Genomic DNA, 18,382 nt, shown 5'->3' with positions numbered 1-18,382 from the left:
CGCCGTACGTGCGCCGGAATCGTAAACTGATGCACGTCCTGGAAACCCAAGCACGAAACAAGGCCTTCCGAGAATGGCTATGTGCTGATGTCAAGAGTCTCAGACCATCCAAGTATCGGATAATTATCGGTGGCAAAATGTCAAGAACCTTTGTCCGAGGAAACGGTACGCAATCATGGAAATCTGGACACGTTATCTCCGTGCACAACTCGTAATATCAATACTGACACGAGCTCATAGAGGACCTCATAGACTCTACGATGGAGCACGGGGATGATGCGTTTTCACAGCAATGACGGTCACGCAGAGTGGAAGGGTTTGCAGCGGTTGTTAGGCAGCTACTGTACATCCAGACGACAATTGTTACCCTTGCTTAGGCGGACGAGCTGCAGGAGAAGTGGCACGGGTGCTTGGAGTGCATCACGGATTCACCGTGCCCGTGTTAGTGGGCAACAGCCTGAGATGCTGCAAACTGTAGCCTGCAACAGAGTTTTGTAATTGAGGCGACTTTGCTTGGCGAAGCGGTGAAATGGAGAGCCAAGGGCAAGCTGTCGGATCGCCCCGAAACAACCGCGCAAGTTCATCCCTTTTGCGTGAACCATCGCTAGCGTTACAGTAATACATGTACATGTACATGTACCTCTTTGCGCTGCAAATGGAAACGCCCCGTTCCAAAGACTGCCAGTCTGCGTTGAAGGTCTTGTTTACCATGTCAAGGCAATCTCTGAGGGTTCCCCAAGAGGCATATCCCAGAAGAGGGGTCCCCAATTGTTGTAAAATACCCGAGACGACGAGCCTCACTTCCCAGCTCTCTTCAATCATGGCACTGCGTTCCTCGCCCCGACTCCTGCGCACGGCAACCGCCGGCCTGCTGCGCCCCGCCGTCACCCAGACCCGCGCACTTAGCAGCGCCCAGAAGACGCTGGGCGCCGCCATCGAGGAGCGCTACGCGTGCAAGGCCTTCCTGCCGGACGCCGTGCCGGACAAGACGCTCAAGGAGATCCTCAAGCTCACACTGGTGCACGACAGCTCTGCAATTGCATTTTTACAATACAAAAGGTACTGACGCTACTGCTGCTCGCCCAGCGCGCACCCACGGGCTTCAACACGCAGCCGTACGCCTGCGTGCTGGTGCGCGAGCAGAAGGACCGCGAGAAGCTGGCGGAAGCCATGATGGACAGCAACGCCCGCAAGGTCACGGAAGCCCCCGTGGTGGCTGTTTTTGCTGCTGATTGTGGTACGTTGGACAGCAAGGGCACAGCGCAGCAGAGACTAATGAAGTGGTGCTGTGTTTTGTGTGACCTCTTAGAGCCCAGCAAGCGCGTGTTGCGTCTGCAGAAGCTGGCACATGACAATGGCGCCCCCGCGGACTTTGTGGGCAACATGCCGCACGTGGTGCGGCTCTTCTCGGGAGAAGGTGTCGTGGCGAGCGGGCTTCGTGCGGCCATTGCTACGGCCGTGTCGCCGCTGCAGCCCGCGCCCTCGAATGTGTCGACGGAGGCGTGGGCGTTCAAGCAGACGACGTTCGCCGCCGCTACGTTTCTCTACGCCGCTCAAGTGCACGGACTTGCGACGTGCCCTATGGAAGGCTTCGACCAGATCCGTGTGAGGAACGCACTAGATATCCCGGACCGTTACGGTGTGCCCGTGGTGATTGCACTCGGCCACCCGAACCCGGCTGCCAAGCCGGAGAAGCCGTCCGTGCGACTGGATCCCACGGAGGTTTTCTTCGATGGTAAGTTCGGACAGTCGAGCGAGGGTATTTTCTCGGACAAGTAGATGCTAGAGGAAAGTGTTTAGTTTTTTTTTGGCAACGTAGACTGGCGTTGCTCGGTTGTTTGAGCATGCACCTTAAAGCACTGACTTGAAATTTGCCTATTGAACGTGTAGTGTGTGTGGCGCTTATCGTTGAAACGAAGCAGCAAGTCTGGTATTGCAACAAATGCTCGACACAAATTTCGTTTAACCGAGGACTGTGCTCTCTAAGTCCGCCGCCGTTCATACTGCCAGCTTCTACAAGCGACGATTATCGATTGTATTTGATTTCACACAAGGCAAGTTGTTGTCTTTGACAACACTAGGACATTCAATCGTGTCTATTGTTGTCGCTTTCACTGCATGCACTGCGGCTTAATCCAGCTTTCCAGCACCGAAGTCGGGGCCTAGTTGCTGGCGACAGATTGACCTAGCTCTCACCTCCGATCTTGGGCGGACGACCCGTGCCTTCGTGGGCTAGTTGTTGAGCATACCGTGCCATATTCTGTATAGTTTTCCTCAACAACCAACAACAGCTTCGTGAGTCCGATTCTTTTAATGGAAGGCAGGCTTCGGACGCTCAATGTACTCATTACCAACACAGATACGTATATCTCCGGCTTCAGTCAGTGGTAGTCAATGCGCTCAGCTCCAGTACAGCGCACCAATCCAGTCTATCAACACCACGGGCGGGCTCCCAACCCGCTTTTGAGCTTCGGATGTTACACGGTCTCCGTCGTCGACCAGTCGGGTGGCCGCAAAGGTGAGTGTATCTTCGGATGTGTACCATCCGAATTCCAAGACCCAGCAGTTCAACTTTGTTCATGCATTCTCTCATATTTGGTATCGGTTATGAAAACCGGTCAGGGTGACCTCAGTTTTCGCTGCTCGTCAACTGCCAAATCTCAAATCCAGTGGGCATGTAGATGGCGTGAATTTGTGTAATAGTCCTAAACCTTAGCCCGCGAGGATACTAATTCCTAGCTGAGCAACCAGAACCAAGGGTTTCTTTTGGCAACTTTTCCTGCAGGCATACGGTCGGTAAACTTTCGATTTATGATATCTACCACATCGACGAACCTTTGCTTGCGATTCTGGCAAATGAGTCTTGGACTGGTAGGCCAATCGAACTATTGCCTTATTTCGAGTAGCCTCAGCCGAACAAGCTCTCTAACCCATGAAACGTTTGGCCCAGCCGCAAGAAAAGATCAATACGTGTGCGGCATAGTGCTGCGCGTAGTATTTTCCTCGTATTATACAAAACTCCTGATTGTCTCGAATCAGAGAATCAGACTTAAAAAAATAGCGGATCCGTACCCTTGCATGACCCACCAGCTGTGTGGCCAAAAGCGAGCAGCACATGCGTTAGTTAGGAGAGATTTGACTCATATGAAAATAGGTCTAAGAATTCAGACGAACAAGATACGGAAGACCCAGGGTCATTTGCAACTAGAGCTTCTGCCCAATATCAATACTGCATTGGCAATTCAGAACATGCGGCGGTCTCTCAAATGCGTTGGCCACAAATTTCCTCAGCTGCTTCAATCAAATCGCGAACCACAAAGTCAGTTCGTGCTTTCTGCTGTGGCATACGATGGGCTGCAGTTTGAGGTGTATTCGTTCGTGCCGGATGGTAGGCAACGCCGCGATCGTGTAATTACGGAAGCTGCAATGGGCCCTGCTGAGGCTTTCGAGGTCTAGTTTGGAGCATAGTCATTGGAATGCCCCATGATATATTATAAGCTGCGTTTTCACGCACAATGCTCTTAGGAGTTGTTGTTCTGGGATGCTCGGCATGCCAGCAAGGACTCGTTATTATAGTTCGATCTGCGTAGATTTAGGGGCAAACGTTTCTGCATGGTTCTAATGAAACCTGAGGTACTACCCCAAATACTATAATAGATCCTGTGGTGCAGCAATCCGTCCATCGCACAGCCGTCTGGATTCTTGTGAGTCAACTACCCTGCTGTTCATCGAGAACAATTGCGTCAACGGTAGCAAGCACAGATCGAGAGGGCGAACTTTGAAGTTCGTTACGTCTTGAGCATTTAAAAAGCCATTGATTTCGGCAGGGTTTATTGCTTTGGACAGAAAACTGCCACTTACAGACACGTTTGCTTACTTTTTGCTTGCGCCAACTCGACAGATTTCCCCTTCTCCGACAGATTTATAGGCTGTCTAGAATCGTGTCTAAACCCAAATAAACTTGATTTCACTAAAGTGCCTGTAACATCGGCCATCGAGCCGATTTGCACAAACAATGGGTTGTACGCGATCTATACAGGCGAGGTTTCGACGGAAAATCTGTCGGAAAAATGCTGCGGGAATCGGTTCATTGGACCAATGCATGCACACACATCGATCTGTACAGGCGAGGTTTAGGAGGAAAAATTGTCGGAAAAAAATGCTGCGGGAATCGGGCCAGTATGTATTTGGTGTGAGGCGTATGATAAGCACCTTGTCTCTCCTTAATCAAGCCCGAAATGTAAAACCAACAGCGTTGCTATCCGCACAAAATCTTCATGATCTGGACTGTCAACACGTGTGGTTCTTCCATAATTGATACAACGATCACGTTTCAGCTGCTTTCGGCTGATCGTCAGCTGTGGCTGGCATCCAATCTTCAAATCGAGCGTCAACACGAGCTCACACGTGACACTCGATACGGTACGAGCAACAACCACCCTGCAGATTGCCGAACATTCTTCGGGCACGAAGATATAGTTCACAGTGTGAGTTCTACGGCAACGTTACACCAATAGATATTAGTGCCTGACGGCGAGAGTAAGAGAGGAGCCAGAGATCTGGTGATGCCTAGAGTTTGTGGTAGATAGCCTGCCCAGCGATTCATTAATGAATAAAAGTAGTCACTCAACTTTCTGCCGCAGGAAGCAATATATATGGAAACGTTGCGTGCGTTCTAGTGCAACATCCGGTGAAGACTCTGTACTTGTGTACGTACATGTAGCTCCAGCAATACATGTAACGCCCTTACTCTTCGGATAGGGCATATGCCGTCGTCGTACCCTCACGAAAGTTGAAGCGAAACCCGGTCAGCACTCCGTGCCAATGCTCACTCGCCTCCTCAGCCTCTAACACTGAAACAACCTCGGGATTTGACTCACAAGAACTTGACTAATACACTTTTAATATGCACTCTTGAAAGCAGGCGCTCGTCAATTGTAGACAACTACAATACATGCATCGACGCAGTATCGGACGAAGTCATAAGCTTCGGTCTGTTGCCAATTCAAAGGACCACTTTCCAATTTACCTCGCCTCGAGCACTACACCCCAGCACCCGACCCCAAGTCTCCTTCACTGCTTGACCATGGTTCGCATCCAGCTCGCTTTCGTCGCCGTATTGGCCCTCGTTGCCCAAAACGCAAGCGCCTTCACCGTCGGCAAGCCGTCAGGTCTGGCCGCGGGAGCCACCGGTGGCGCCAACGGTAAGACCGTGTACCCGACCTCGACCAGCGAGCTGGCGGAGTACCTCGCGTCCACTGAGCCGCTTGTGGTCGTGCTGAACAAGACCTTCGACTTCCGCGGGACGGAGGGAACGACTACCGAAACGGGTTGTCGACCGGACTACACTCGCGAGTGCATGGCCAAGAACAACGGCTTCAAGAGTCAGGATGTGATTCTTCAAAGCGGCGGAATGGCGAACACGGGTGGTTGCACCGGCGGCACCGAGGTGAAGGTGACGTACGATAATGCCGCTCTGAAGCGCATGACTGTGCAGGGCGACAAGACCATTCGTGGTATCGGCAAGAGCGGAGTGATCAAAGGCAAGGGTTTGACGCTCGCTGGTGACAACATCATCGTCCAGAACATCCACATCACGGAGCTCAACCACCACTTGGTCTGGGGTGGTGACGCCATCTACATGCAGGGCACGAACAGTGGTCAGTCGGCTATGAAGAACATTTGGCTCGACCACATCAAGATCTCCCGTGTCGGCCGTCAGTTCCTCACCACCAACAAGGCAAGCACGGACTCCATGACCATCAGTAACTCGGACTTCGACGGAAACACGGATTACTCTGCTTCGTGCGACGGTCACCACTACTGGTCGTTCATTTTCTACGGTACGACGCGTTTCAGTATGCTGAACAACTACATTCACGGAACCTCGGGCCGTTCTCCCAAGATCGGTGGCGACAGTGCCGCTAACGTCGTTGCGCACGTCGCGAACAACTTCTGGGGAAACAACACTGGCCACTCGTTCGAGATCGGCTCCAACGCGTGGGTTCTTGCTGAGGGCAACTACTTTAGCAACACGAAAATGCCTCTGTACACTGGTACGGATGGTGCTTTGTACGCCGCGAGCAGCGGCGATGAGTGTAGCAGTTATCTGGGGCGCGCGTGTGTGGCCAACACGCTGGTGGACAGTGGCAGCTTCACGTCGCGTAATGGCGAGACTGCTCTCAAGACGATCAAGTCTTACTCCACTTTTGTCGACTACACGCCGGACACTCAGACGAGCAGTTCGCAGCAGCAGCAGTCGACTCAGGCGAGCGGCTCTCAGCAACAGACTTCGCAGACCAACGGGTCGGAGCAGCAGCAGACTTCTCAGACGAGTGGATCGAAGCAGCAATCGAGTGACTCCAGGAAGTTGGCTGTCCAAACGAGTGACTTGGAGAAAGAGTGGGAGCAGACGAACAGCAACTTCGGTGTCGGAAAGCTGGATTAAGTGGAAGTGGTAAGAGTGGTGGCAGCGACATACGTGCCGGCCCATAGAAGTCATGTTGTCTTGCATATTGTAGCGTGTAACAAATACAGTTGATGGATCATTAATAATGCATTTCTTCTCTCTGCTACATGTGCCAAAGGTGATTGTTCTTAAGCTGACAACTGTGGTCATTGAGCGTCATCCACTATAGGCAAATTGAGGCATGCCTGGGAGTTGTGTATAATTTTTATTATTAATACGCGCTGCCAGAACTTCGCACCGTGGCGGCGAAAATAATAGCTCTCGAATTGTTACTAAACTGAGCCCACCACGAACTATTATCATCGGACCTTTGAACCGTGTGATACAGATTTGGGTGCTCTAACGCGCGTTCATGTCGATTAGCGTTTGTACACAACTAATATGTAGGTGCATTCTGGGGGTTTGAGTCCAGGGGCGCTATTCGAATCCAAACTACCAGTTTATAATAAGGGTGTAGTCTATGGCGTTACTGTGCCCCATGTTGAGGTGATGGTCTCTAATCACTATTGTTAGTTTTCCGTGAGATACGTTAGTGTCACTTAGGTATCCTAATGACGTCTGAGTCTAATCACTATTCCAGATAGGTAAGCAGAACCCAAACTAACTCTAATGCTACTGCACGCCACGATTCTTATCGTATCCATCAACTGTATATTGGTTTATACGCTACAAAGTTCAAGACAATTACGTTCAGCACTATGCCAGGACTCATTCAATCGAGTCTGCAACTGCTGTCGCTTCCACCGACATCTTCCACTTAATTGATCTGGCCAACGCCGAAGTTGCTGATTGTCTCGGCCCACACACTCTCCACATCACTTGCCTGGATCGAAGACTGACTCGTCTTTGTCGAAGGCGTTGCCGTTCCAGGGGTGTACTGCTGAACCTCCTGCTGAGATTGGTCCCCCGATCCGCTTGCCTGGGTCGTCGTCTGCTGCTGCTGCGAACTGCTAGTCTCAGTCGATTCAAGGGTGTAGTCAACAAAGCTAGGGACCGACTTGACGGTCTCAAGAGCAGTCTCGCCATTACGCGACGAAAAGTTACCGCTGTTCACCAGGGTGTTGGCCTCGCATGCACGTCCCAAGTAGTTCGTGCATTCGTCCGCACTGCCCGCAGCGTACAAAGCGCCTTCTTCACCCTTGTTGTACAGAGGCATTCTCGTGTTCGTGAAGTAGTTACCCTCAGCAAGAACCCACGCGTTGGAGCCGATCTCGAACGAGTGGCCAGTGTTGTTTCCCCAGCAGTTGTTCGCGACGTGCGCAACGACGTTAGCGGCACTGTCGCCACCGATCTTGGGAGAACGGCCCGAGGTTCCGTGAATGTAGTTGTTCAGCATACTGAAACGCGTCTCACCGTAGAAAATGAACGACCAGTAGTGGTGACCGTCGCACGAGGCAGAGTAGTCCGTGTTTCCGTCGAAGTCCGAGTTACTGATGGTCATGGAGTCCGTGCTCGCCTTGTACGTCGTGATGAACTGACGACCGACACGGGAGATCTTGATGTGGTCGAGCCAAATGTTCTTCATTGCTGTTGTGCTCTTGTCGGTACCCTGGATGTAAATGGCGTCACCACCCCAGACCAAGTGGTGGTTGAGCTCCGTGATGTGGATGTTCTGGATGATGATGTTGTGACCGTTAAGCGTCAAACCCTTGCCCATAATGACACCGCTCTTGCCGATACCACGAATGGTCTTGTCTCCCTTGACGGTCATGCGCTTCAGGGCCGCGTTGTCGTACGTCACCGTCACTTCCGTGCCGTTGTCACATCCTCCGGTGTTTGTCATGCCACCGCTCTGGAGGATCACATCCTGGCTCTTGAATCCGTTGTTCTTAGCAATGCACTCGCGAGTGTACTGCGGGCGACAACCAGGCTCTGTCTTCGTGCCTTCCGTCCCGCGGAAGTCGAAGGTCTTGTTCAACACGACCACAAGCGGCTCCGACGAGTTCAGGTAGGAGACCAGCTCGCTGTTCGTGGTCGGGTACACGACGGTACCGTTGCCTCCACCGGTGGCTCCAGCAGCAAGTCCGGACGGAGTGCCAATGGTGAAAGCGCTAGCGTTCTTGGCGACGAGGGCCAAGGCCGTAGCGAGAGCAAACTGAATACGCCCCATGATGAAAAAGCGAAGTAGTCTGGAGGTCGGCAGATGGGGTGTTGTGCTCAGGGCGAGGCAAATTTGAGAATGACCGTTTGTTAACGCTAGTTGTTTGGGAGCAAGACCACTGTTGAGGGTCGTGCTGGTGTAGTGGTGTTACCGTAGCCTTAATCTGCGGACGACATCGTAGCCAGGATCTTTAATTTTATATATCCTGAGGGTTCTGAGGGATCTGACCCGGCGCTCAAATCCTGCGCTCGTTTCCATGTTAGCAGCTGATCTCAAGTGATGGCAAAGCCAGCTGAAACGAGTTCAGTGGATATGCCTGAAATGGTCAACAACTTGCAGCTGGTACAGTAGTAAATAGTACTTCTATTCCTCAGTCTGTCTTCGTTACGGAGGGTTGATTTTGTGAGATAGCCGCTCACTTGTTCTTCGAGAGGAGCAGTGTGCCCACGCCAAGCTGCAGCGGATGGTGTCAACCATTTTCTCTCCATGTAGCGCATGTGCCAAACTTACGCCTTCCTTGCGATTCAGAGGTAGCCACTTTGACTAAAGACGTCCCATTGAGTCAGACCAGGGTCCACGAAAAGGAGGACGAGATCAATTTGTTGGTACATGTTCACACAGCCGTTTCCGTCAGTGAACAACCAATGTTCAAAACCGGTGTGCAGAGGGGCTCTATCGTTATCTTTGGATGTGCGCCAGCCGAAATCCCAGATCCGCCTTCAACGAAAGTGCGACTAGTTCATCGTATCAACTATGAAGGTCGATTGTCACTCAGTCGGCATGGTGCGTACTCACGCCCCACTCAGCTGTTTTCTTGTAGAGCTGGCAAATCGTGCGCTGGTGGCGGACTCCGAGATGAACGGCACACACAGGCTTCGTGCGGTCGCTACCACAAGCGTCACTGAAGTACGTTGAACGGGCTGTGAGTATCTCTTTGTGCCGACAGGCACAACCTCGTTCAAGTTTTTAATCGCCGTCCTCGATCACCGAGCCGTTTGAAACAGGTGCATACAGTAGGTTCCATCAGCGCAGCGGCAACATGCCTGCGTTTGAGGACGACATAGGCAAACTATTCATCGGGCGGAGCTTGACCTTCTACGTATCAAACGTCGAGTTGCTTACCATCGTGGGGGATGCAGCGTGCCCTGAAATACGCAAACTCGACATCCTACAACGCGGCAATATTGGTCACATTCTTGCGGTCGCGGCCCCGTTAGTCGATGGTCGTCTTGTTTCTGCGTAATGAGGACCAATCGTTCCGGCTAGAGCCTCGTCAATTGTCGCGGTGGTCTTTAGTGTGCATGAGGACTGCGTGCGCATTGGTGGCGGCACAAGCTCTGTGGCCGCCACAGTAGAGTCACGAGTTCGCAGTGTAGGACGGCTGACGATTCGTTTGCTTGTGTTGACACACTCGTTCTCGACGAACAGCCGACAGACTTACAATATCCGTGGTGGTTCAGGCATGCAATGTCCGCTACGAACGCCCGTGCAATCGTGTACATACACGAGCAAACGTGGATACACATGCATCAAACTGAAGCAACCCACCAGCCGTGATTCACGGAGTGCCAGCCCACGGTACATATACCAGATACGTTGCTCGAGAACGCTCAAACATCGGACGCGAGCCCTCCCTACGCTGGAGCGTGTGGACTCGTAGCCGACTGTCACGGACTCAAAACCAGGAACCGCGGGGACTGGACACTACTGTGTACACATGCGCATACCGATGCTCTCGCGTGCTGTAGTGTCTTCGTAGGGCTAGCGACCGCAGATTAACTGCGTATGCTTCCGTCGTATCATACGGAAGAGTTGGCAATTAAAAATGCATGCTGTTCGTGGTCAATTGGCTGGCTGCGTGTTCCAACAAAGCACGGCTGACCACTTTTCAACAGCCGTCCACCACACGCGGGATTAATCAGCCGCTAGAATGGAAGCAAATCTAGGATTTGACATGCGAAAGCGCCGGTGTCCTTCAACGTACTAAAGGCTACAGCTCGTCCGTCCGGGCATCATTACGACAACTTTAGGCGCTCTCCATCCCCTCAAACAGCACTGGTATACTCCTGTCACACCGACGTTAGACAGCGGTCATTTACAAATTCGCCTCGCCTCGAGCACTGCAACTCACTCGCCGACCTCAAGACCTCTTCAACGCTCCAGCATGGGACGCATCCAGCTTGCTTTCGCTGCCGCGGTAGCTCTCGTCTTAAAGAATGCCAGCGCCTTCACTGTTGGCAAGCCCACCGGTCTTGGTTCAGGAACCATCGGTGGAGGCAACGGCAGCGTCGTGTACCCGACCTCGACCAACGAGCTGATCTCCTACCTGAATGACACGGAGCCGCTTGTGATTGTTCTTAACCAAACGTTCGACTTCCGTGGCACGGAGGGAACGACTACTGAGGTTGGATGCCGCCCGGACTACACGCGCGAGTGCATGGCCAAGAACAACGGCTTCAAGAGTCAAGATGTGATTATCCAGACCGGTGGCATGAACAACACGGGTGGTTGCTCCAACGGCACGGAAGTGACCTTGACGTACGACAACGCTGCTCTCAAGCGCCTGAACGTCAAGGGCAACAAGACTATCCGTGGTATCGGCAAGAGCGGAGTCATCATGGGCAAGGGCATGACTCTGAACGGTGACAACATTATCCTGCAGAACATCCACATCACGGAGCTCAACCGACACGTGGTCTGGGGCGGTGACGCTATTTTTATGCAAGGCTCCAACAAGGGAACGACTACGCTGAACAACATTTGGCTTGACCACGTGAAGGTGTCCCATGTCGGCCGCCAAATGGTTGTCACCAACAAGGCTGGCGTCGCCACCATGACCATCAGCAACTCGGACTTCGACGGAAACACCGACTACTCCGCCACTTGCGACGGCCACCACTACTGGACGTTCCTGCTGTACGGCAAGAACACCGGGGTCAGCCTGCTCAACAACTACGTGCACGGAACCTCGGGTCGTTCTCCCAAGATTGGCGGCAACGCTGATGCCCACGTTGTTGCGCACGTCGCCAACAACTACTGGGGTGACAACTCAGGTCACTCGTTCGAGATCGGCGTCAACGCCTACGTGCTTGCCGAGGGCAACTACTTCAACAACACGAAGCAGCCCATGTACAAGGCCACTGAAGGATCTTTGTACGGCTCCAACGGTGCTGATGCTGCTGATACGTGCACGAGTTTCTTGGGACGCCCGTGCCAGACGAACGTTCTCGTGAGCAGCGGTAACTTCACGTCGTTAAACGGCCCGACCGCTCTCGAGACCATCAAGACGTACCCTATCATTACTGGGTATTCGTCGGGTTCCACTCAGACGAGCAAGAGTGGCTCGGAGCAACAGCAGACTCAGCAGTACACCCCGGGTACGGCAAAGCCGTCGGGTGAGACGACCCAGACCTCGATCCCAGCCAGCGAGTTGGCGCAGGAGTGGGTCGAGACGACCAACAACTTTGGCGTTGGCAAGCTCGACTAGAATCTCTACGTGTAGTTCTGCGTAATTCAGTGATGGAATAGAAATACAAACTTAATGTTCAAGACTCGGTAGTATGTCCGAAGTCTCATTTTCACAAAGCTTGAAACACACTGAAGACCTTCACATTTGCAGGTATAACAACTGTGTGCGTTGAAAGCTCTCAAAGGCTCCAAATAAGGAGATAAATAACTTTCATCGAGCTTCATCCCTTGCGCTTGCATTGTGCTCGCTTGACGCCCACCTGGCCTTCCCACACTATCGTCGCTTTCACTCAGTGCAATGCATCAAGTGGATATCGTATCGCCACCTCTACCTGGATGCAAAATGAGCCGCTGCGTTCCCGGGTGCTCCCTACAAGCAGCAGTATCCCGCGCACACTTGGAAATGAGAAAGCATCTATTAATCCATACGAAGCGACCATGATAGCCAAAGCTCAAGCGCCCTATTCATCTTGCGTCTGGCCCTCACTGTTCATTTCGCTATCCAGCGCATACTTGGAAGTACTTGGATTCACCGCGCTGATGAAACTCTGGCCTGTCCTTCGAGGACTTCCCTTCCTACTATCGGCTGGCTTGGTGGCCGGCTACGTCAACCCGGAGACCTGCACGGGCACCTGTACCAACGCGCATGATCCCTCCATTATTCGTCGCTCTGATGGCACGTACTTTCGTTTCTCGACGGGCAACAAGATTGCGGTGCATTCTGCCCCGGACATTGTTGGTCCATGGACGTACTTGGGTGCGGCCGTGCCAGACGGCTCCACCATCGACTTGGACGGCAACGACGATCTCTGGGTAGGCATCATGACGCTGATTCAAGCAATTTTATTTATTTGTTTTGCATCTCGTAGGCGCCAGATGTCCACCTAGTTGGAGATGAATATTATCTCTACTACTCGGTGAGTACCTTCGGCTCTCAGAACTCGGCGATCGGACTCACGCGCTCGTCTACCATGGCCATCGGCACGTGGACGGACTACGGTAGTACGGGCATTACCAGCTCCTCGTCCAAGGACTACAACGCGATCGACCCCAACCTTATCGACGTCGACGGCACGTACTACCTCAACTTTGGCAGCTACTGGCAGGATATCTACCAGGCCGAGATGAAGTCCATCCCCACGGCGCACTCCGGTTCAGCCTCTCAAATCGCCTTCACGTCCGACTACGAGGTGCTGGAAGGATCGTATATGTTCCAGTACGGCGACTATTACTACCTTTTCCTGTCGAAGGGCCAATGCTGCAGTTACGACACCTCCAAGCCCGCTTCAGGCAAGGAGTACCGCATCCTCGTGTGTCGCTCGTCGTCCGCTACCGGTAGCTTCGTGGATAAGGATGGAACAGCCTGCACGAGCGGCGGCGGTTCGATCGTTCTGGAATCGCACGAAGAAGTCTACGGGCCTGGTGGCCAGGGCGTGTATGATGATCCGACCTACGGACCCGTCCTGTATTATCACTACGGTAACAGTGGACGCTGTTTTGTTCGGTGTTGTTGCTGTATATCTTACGAACTGACTTGTCGCTGTGGGGTGCCAAATTGCAGTGAACACCACGATCGGGTACGCGGACGGTGACAAGAGATTCGGCTGGAACTACCTCGATTTTTCCAGTGGGTGGCCCGCCGTCTAATAGCCCGATCAACCTACACGCTCATCAGCATTGAGCAGGAAACGGGTAGTCTGCTTCAAATAAGCGTTTTGTCTTCGGTGGGGACTGTTGCCAGCCCACGAAAGCAATTGCAACTTGTGAAGCTGCCATGATGTCGGCGAGCTTAGGTACGCATCAATGGCAAATTGACACGTGTGCGTTAGAGAAGATTTATCTGAATTGTTTAGGAGAACAAAAGAGAGCTAAACCAGCAAGACTGAGTAAAGTGGACGCCTGGAAAACGCATTTACTGTGACCTGGGTCTCACTTGGCTCCTTCTTTATACGACAGGCCACCCACTCGAGAAATCAATTGTGTTCCAGCCGAACCGCTTGTCACCGTCGGCATAACCGACCTTCGTGTCGACTAAACGAGAAACACCGATAACAATTAGCAAGCGAGCAACATCAAGACAAGGAGGCAAAGAATGCGTACCGTAGTGGTAGTAGAGGATAGGTCCGTGCTTCGGGTCATCGTAGACACCCTGGCCGCCGGGTCCATACACGTTGTCGTGCGACTCCAATACAATGGTGCCGCCGTCCTTCGCGCAGTCCACACCTTCCTTGTCCACGAAGCCGCCAGTGGCCTTCGAGGAGCGGCATACTAGGACGCGGTACTCCTTCCCTGCGGCTGGCTTGGACTTGTCGTACGTGCAGCACTTGCCCTTCGACATGAAGAGGTAGTAGAAGTCGCCATGATGGAAGATGTAGGGTCCTTCAAGAACTTCGAAGTTGGACGCGAAGCCGACCTGGTAGGGGTCGACACTGGACAAGACCGGCGGGTCGCGCATGTGGGTCTGGTGGATGCCCTGCCAGTAGCTGCCGAAAGTGAGGTAGTATCCGCCATCGACATCGACCAGGTTGGGGTCAATGGCGTTGTACTGTTTGCTCGAGTCACTGGTGATGCCCGTGGTTCCGGCGTCCTCCCACGTGCCCACATCCAGAGAGCTGGACCGAGCCACACCGATGGCAGAGTTCTGCGTGCCGAAGCTGCTCACCGAGTAGTAGAGGTAGTAGTAGTCGCCAACCTTGTGCACATCGGGGGCCTACAAGAGTGGTAGAAATAGTGAGAATATGGTCTGACAAACTGGGAACGTATCAGTGACTACCTACCCAGAGATCATCGTTGCCCTTGAGGTTGATACTGGAGCCTTCTGGAAGAGCAGCACCTTCGTACTTCCACGGTCCCGTGATGTCGGGCGCGGTGTGAACAGCAATTTTGTTGCCCGTGGAGAAGCGATAGTACGTTCCGTTAGCACTCTGGACGATGGACGGATCGTGCGCGTTCGTGCAGATGCCAGAGCACGCACCCGGAGCTGCGTACCCGTTGACGGCGGTTGCTACCAGGAGTGGTAGCCCCACAAACCACGAAAGAGCCTTCACCATGTTTAGCACGAGCTCTGCGACCGACGGAAGGAAATTGGAAGTAAAGCGAATTTACAATGAGGTTGCCGGTGTCATACACTGGCGGTGTGTTCCCGGTTCACCATCCGAAGAATTAAAATTGCCGTGAAAAGAACGGCCTTCAGTTCGGATCCCGTACCGTAATACATGGACCTACGGGTCCTCTGTCCTAGCGAACTGCAATGCGGTGTGGACACCTCTACGGTAAACTCTTAGTGAGAAGTATCACAATGCAAGTTATCAATGAATACAATGCCTTTTGCGGCAGAACGCACTTGAAACTGGCACTACGGTGCAGTAGGCGGTCAGACTGTATCTCGGTGGGTCGATCCCATTCATTATCTCGGGTGGTCGCACGACGTGAGCGCTTCTAAACTTTTATAATACAGACGTGCAGTGTTACCACCCGGAAAAAAACAAATGTCGGTAGATCGACGCATAAATCGACGCATAACCATGTAGGTAGATCGCCAATCCTCCACTTTGTTGCTTAAATGGCTCGGAAAGTCAAATATTTTATTTGGGCAGTGCACTCATCGCCTAGCCCTAGCGCTCTGGCGCCCGTAAACGCTGTCACAGCGGCTGTGGGCGTGGTTTGTTGGAGGGGTAGGGCGATACCTCGCTACGGTTGTTTTTGTAATTATCGATCATATACTCACTCATACCGCTCACACTCACTCACTAACCTACGCACTCACTCATACCGCACTCTCTCACTCCTAACCCACTCACTCACTCATACCGCTCTCTCTCACTCTTCAAATCCAAAAGTGTATATTGTCAGCACCCCTCTGGTCTGTGTGCGTTGATCGGAGCTCGTGTCCATTGTGGACTGCTCGATAGGCTTTCATGATTGCAAAAGTTGCAGCGTTCACCCTGGCACATTGTTCGTGTTCGTTCTGATGAGCCTGTTCGCGCTGGTGCTGGTTCGGGCATTTCCCGTCTGCTTACTATGTTCGCTGCGAGGCGCATCGTGAACAAAGGCAACGTCCGCGTCTGCGCTGTTCGAAGGTGGGGTGCGAACGTCGACTGGCGTGGGGCCCGAAGCAACGCTCCCGCGCACCAGACAACTTCAAGCTGGCCAAACAGCTCGGGCCCATCAAAGACACGTAACAATGTATTGCAGCGATGTTCGCGAATGCACGCGCAGTCTTGGTGACGGTGCACCGGTTGAACGGGGGTAAGGGGTGCTTGATACGTGGCAGCTTCGCGCGCGTCCTCTTGTCAGTGCCAGGCGCGTGGCCTGTAAAAGTAATCAGTTACAGAGGATTAGGACAGCGGAGGATAGAGAGAAGGGTATGGTAAGAGAGGGTTCGTGAGGAGGAAGTCGGCCTGGAAGGTGGCTTGCGTATTGGTGGAGAAGATTGAGAAGTGAGGACTGAGAGTCCTAAGCAGGGATAAAAAAACTTGTCTGTCATAACTTGACTGATCTACACTGCTCGGGATACAAATCCCTAGTACTATTTGAGTACTATGACAAAGCATAGGCACGTCGGGGATGCATACTTTAACAAAAAGGAAGACGAGGATGTAGAGATCAGGTCTGATACAAGGATGTTTCAGTCTATTGTATCAGAGACGAACCGCACAAAGGCACAAAGGTGAGCCACGGTCATCACGACGAAGTTATCGCGATGTACGTCTTGAACGATGAGGCTGTTGGTATTGACTTAGTTGTTGAAACTGTACGACAGCGACTTTTGCATGACTACGATGCCTACAGAAAACAAAATACATGTACATCTACTGGTAGTGTGTATGCGATGCTTCTTCACTCTAGCGCATCGCCCGCCCTAGTTGAGCACGCCGATGCCGAAGTTGTTGGTGGTCTCGCTGTACTTCTTCGCCGCGCTCGGACTGTAGCTGGAGATGGCCGAGTACGACTTCGCCGTGGATAGAGCCGTCGCACCGTTGCGGGACTGGAACGCTCCGCTGTTGTCTACCACGTTGGCGGCGCAGGAGCGACCGAGGTAGCTGTTGCACTCGGCGGTGGCGGTGGCGGCGTAGAGGGTGCCGTCTGAGCCGGTCATCAACGGCAGCGTCGTGTCCTGGAAGTAGTTGCCCTCGGCGAGCACCCATGCGTTGACGCCGATCTCGAACGAGTGGCCCGAGTTGTCCGCCCAGTAGTTGTTGGCGATGTGCGCGACGACGTTGGCGCTGCTGTCGCCACCGATCTTGGGCGAGCGTCCCGATGTTGAATGAACGTAGTTGTTGAGCATGCTGAAGCGGGTGTTCTTGCCGTAGAAGATGAAGGACCAGTAGTGGCGACCGTCACACGTAGCCGAGTAGTCCGTGCGGCCGTCGAAGTCCGAGTTGCTGATGGTCATCGTGGACACACTGGCGGCGTTCGTCGTCAAGAACTGACGGCCGACGTGGGAGACCTTGATGTGGTCCAGCCAGATCTTGTTCATGGCCGTCGAGCCGCCGTTGTTGCCCTGCATGTAGAAGGCGTCGCCACCCCACACCAAGTGGCGGTTGAGCTCCGTGATGTGGATGTTTTGCACGATGATATTGTCGCCGTTCAGCCACAGGCCCTTGCCCATGATGACACCGCTCGTGCCAATGCCGCGGATGGTCTTGCTGCCAGTCACCATGAGTGGGGTGATGGCTGCGTTGTCGTACGTGACCGTCACGCTGGTGCCGTTCGAGCAGCCGCCCGTGTTGGACATGCCACCGCTCTGCAGGATGACATCCTGGCTCTTGTAGCCATTGTTCTTGGCGATACACTCCCGGGTGTAGTCTGGGCGGCAACCAGCTTCGGTCGTCGTACCTTCCGTGCCGCGGAAGTCGAACGTCTTGTTGAGCACGATGACACGGGGCACGGCGTCCTTTAGGTACGCGACGAGCTGCGCCGTCGTGGTGGGGTACACGGGGGTGGCGCTGCCTCCGCCTGTGGTTCCGGCAGCGAGACCGGTGGCCGATCCGACCGTGAAGGCGTCCGTGGCCTGGACCACGATAGCCACCACCACAATGAGAATGGGACGGAAGAACTGCATTGTTGCGAGTGTTTGGAGGTTCGTGAGCGGCGTGAAGCAAATTGAGGAATGACATGCTGCTGGCGATGGCAGACTGCAGAGCTTGCTGGGGCTTCGAGTACGAGTTGCTAGCGGGCGCAGAGGTCAGACACGGCAAGACAAGACAAGACAAGACAAGAGCTCTGTACCCACTTCACCACGTAAGTGTCCCTTTACACTTCTGTTCCTAGGAAACGATTTGACCTCATTGTGGGTGCATGGCAAAGTGTCTTTCAGACTTGGTGTATCTAGAAGCCGAGAA

The 18,382-nt window shown here is 53.2% G+C and overlaps 6 protein-coding genes across 6 annotated transcripts; 3 read left to right on the top strand and 3 right to left on the bottom strand.

Moving 5' to 3' along the window:
* Positions 1-820: 820 nt before the first annotated feature.
* Positions 821-1,779, top strand: KRP23_447 (NADH dehydrogenase; the record flags this gene model as incomplete). Its single annotated transcript, XM_067889185.1, has 3 exons — positions 821-1,018; positions 1,087-1,237; positions 1,310-1,779. The coding sequence occupies 3 exons, from the start codon at positions 821-823 to the stop codon at positions 1,777-1,779; spliced, it is 819 nt and encodes a 272-aa protein (XP_067751006.1).
* A 5,447-nt stretch (positions 1,780-7,226) lies between these two features.
* On the bottom strand, positions 7,227-7,625 carry KRP23_446 (uncharacterized protein; the record flags this gene model as incomplete). The annotated part of the gene is made up of 1 exon (XM_067889174.1): positions 7,227-7,625. One exon carries the CDS (start codon positions 7,623-7,625, stop codon positions 7,227-7,229), a length of 399 nt encoding a protein of 132 aa, XP_067751005.1.
* A 3,202-nt stretch (positions 7,626-10,827) lies between these two features.
* On the bottom strand, positions 10,828-11,358 carry KRP23_445 (uncharacterized protein; the record flags this gene model as incomplete). Its single annotated transcript, XM_067896018.1, has 1 exon — positions 10,828-11,358. The coding sequence occupies one exon, from the start codon at positions 11,356-11,358 to the stop codon at positions 10,828-10,830; it is 531 nt and encodes a 176-aa protein (XP_067751004.1).
* Positions 11,359-11,697: 339 nt separating this feature from the next.
* KRP23_444 (uncharacterized protein) lies at positions 11,698-12,057 on the top strand (the record flags this gene model as incomplete). The annotated part of the gene is made up of 1 exon (XM_067889163.1): positions 11,698-12,057. The coding sequence occupies one exon, from the start codon at positions 11,698-11,700 to the stop codon at positions 12,055-12,057; it is 360 nt and encodes a 119-aa protein (XP_067751003.1).
* Positions 12,058-12,578: 521 nt separating this feature from the next.
* On the top strand, positions 12,579-13,685 carry KRP23_443 (Arabinan endo-1,5-alpha-L-arabinosidase A; the record flags this gene model as incomplete). Its single annotated transcript, XM_067889152.1, has 3 exons — positions 12,579-12,851; positions 12,908-13,517; positions 13,600-13,685. The coding sequence occupies 3 exons, from the start codon at positions 12,579-12,581 to the stop codon at positions 13,683-13,685; spliced, it is 969 nt and encodes a 322-aa protein (XP_067751002.1).
* A 298-nt stretch (positions 13,686-13,983) lies between these two features.
* Positions 13,984-15,088, bottom strand: KRP23_442 (putative arabinan endo-1,5-alpha-L-arabinosidase A; the record flags this gene model as incomplete). Its single annotated transcript, XM_067889141.1, has 3 exons — positions 13,984-14,069; positions 14,139-14,748; positions 14,816-15,088. 3 exons carry the CDS (start codon positions 15,086-15,088, stop codon positions 13,984-13,986), a joined length of 969 nt encoding a protein of 322 aa, XP_067751001.1.
* Between the last annotated feature and the right edge of the window lie 3,294 nt (positions 15,089-18,382).

Source organism: Phytophthora ramorum (genome assembly GCF_020800215.1).
Source record: "Phytophthora ramorum isolate Pr-102 chromosome Unknown Phyram_PR-102_s0001, whole genome shotgun sequence".
NCBI lineage: Eukaryota > Oomycota > Peronosporomycetes > Peronosporales > Peronosporaceae > Phytophthora > Phytophthora ramorum.
Note: the sequence above shows the minus strand (reverse complement) of the source record. Positions and strands in the feature narration are given on the sequence as shown.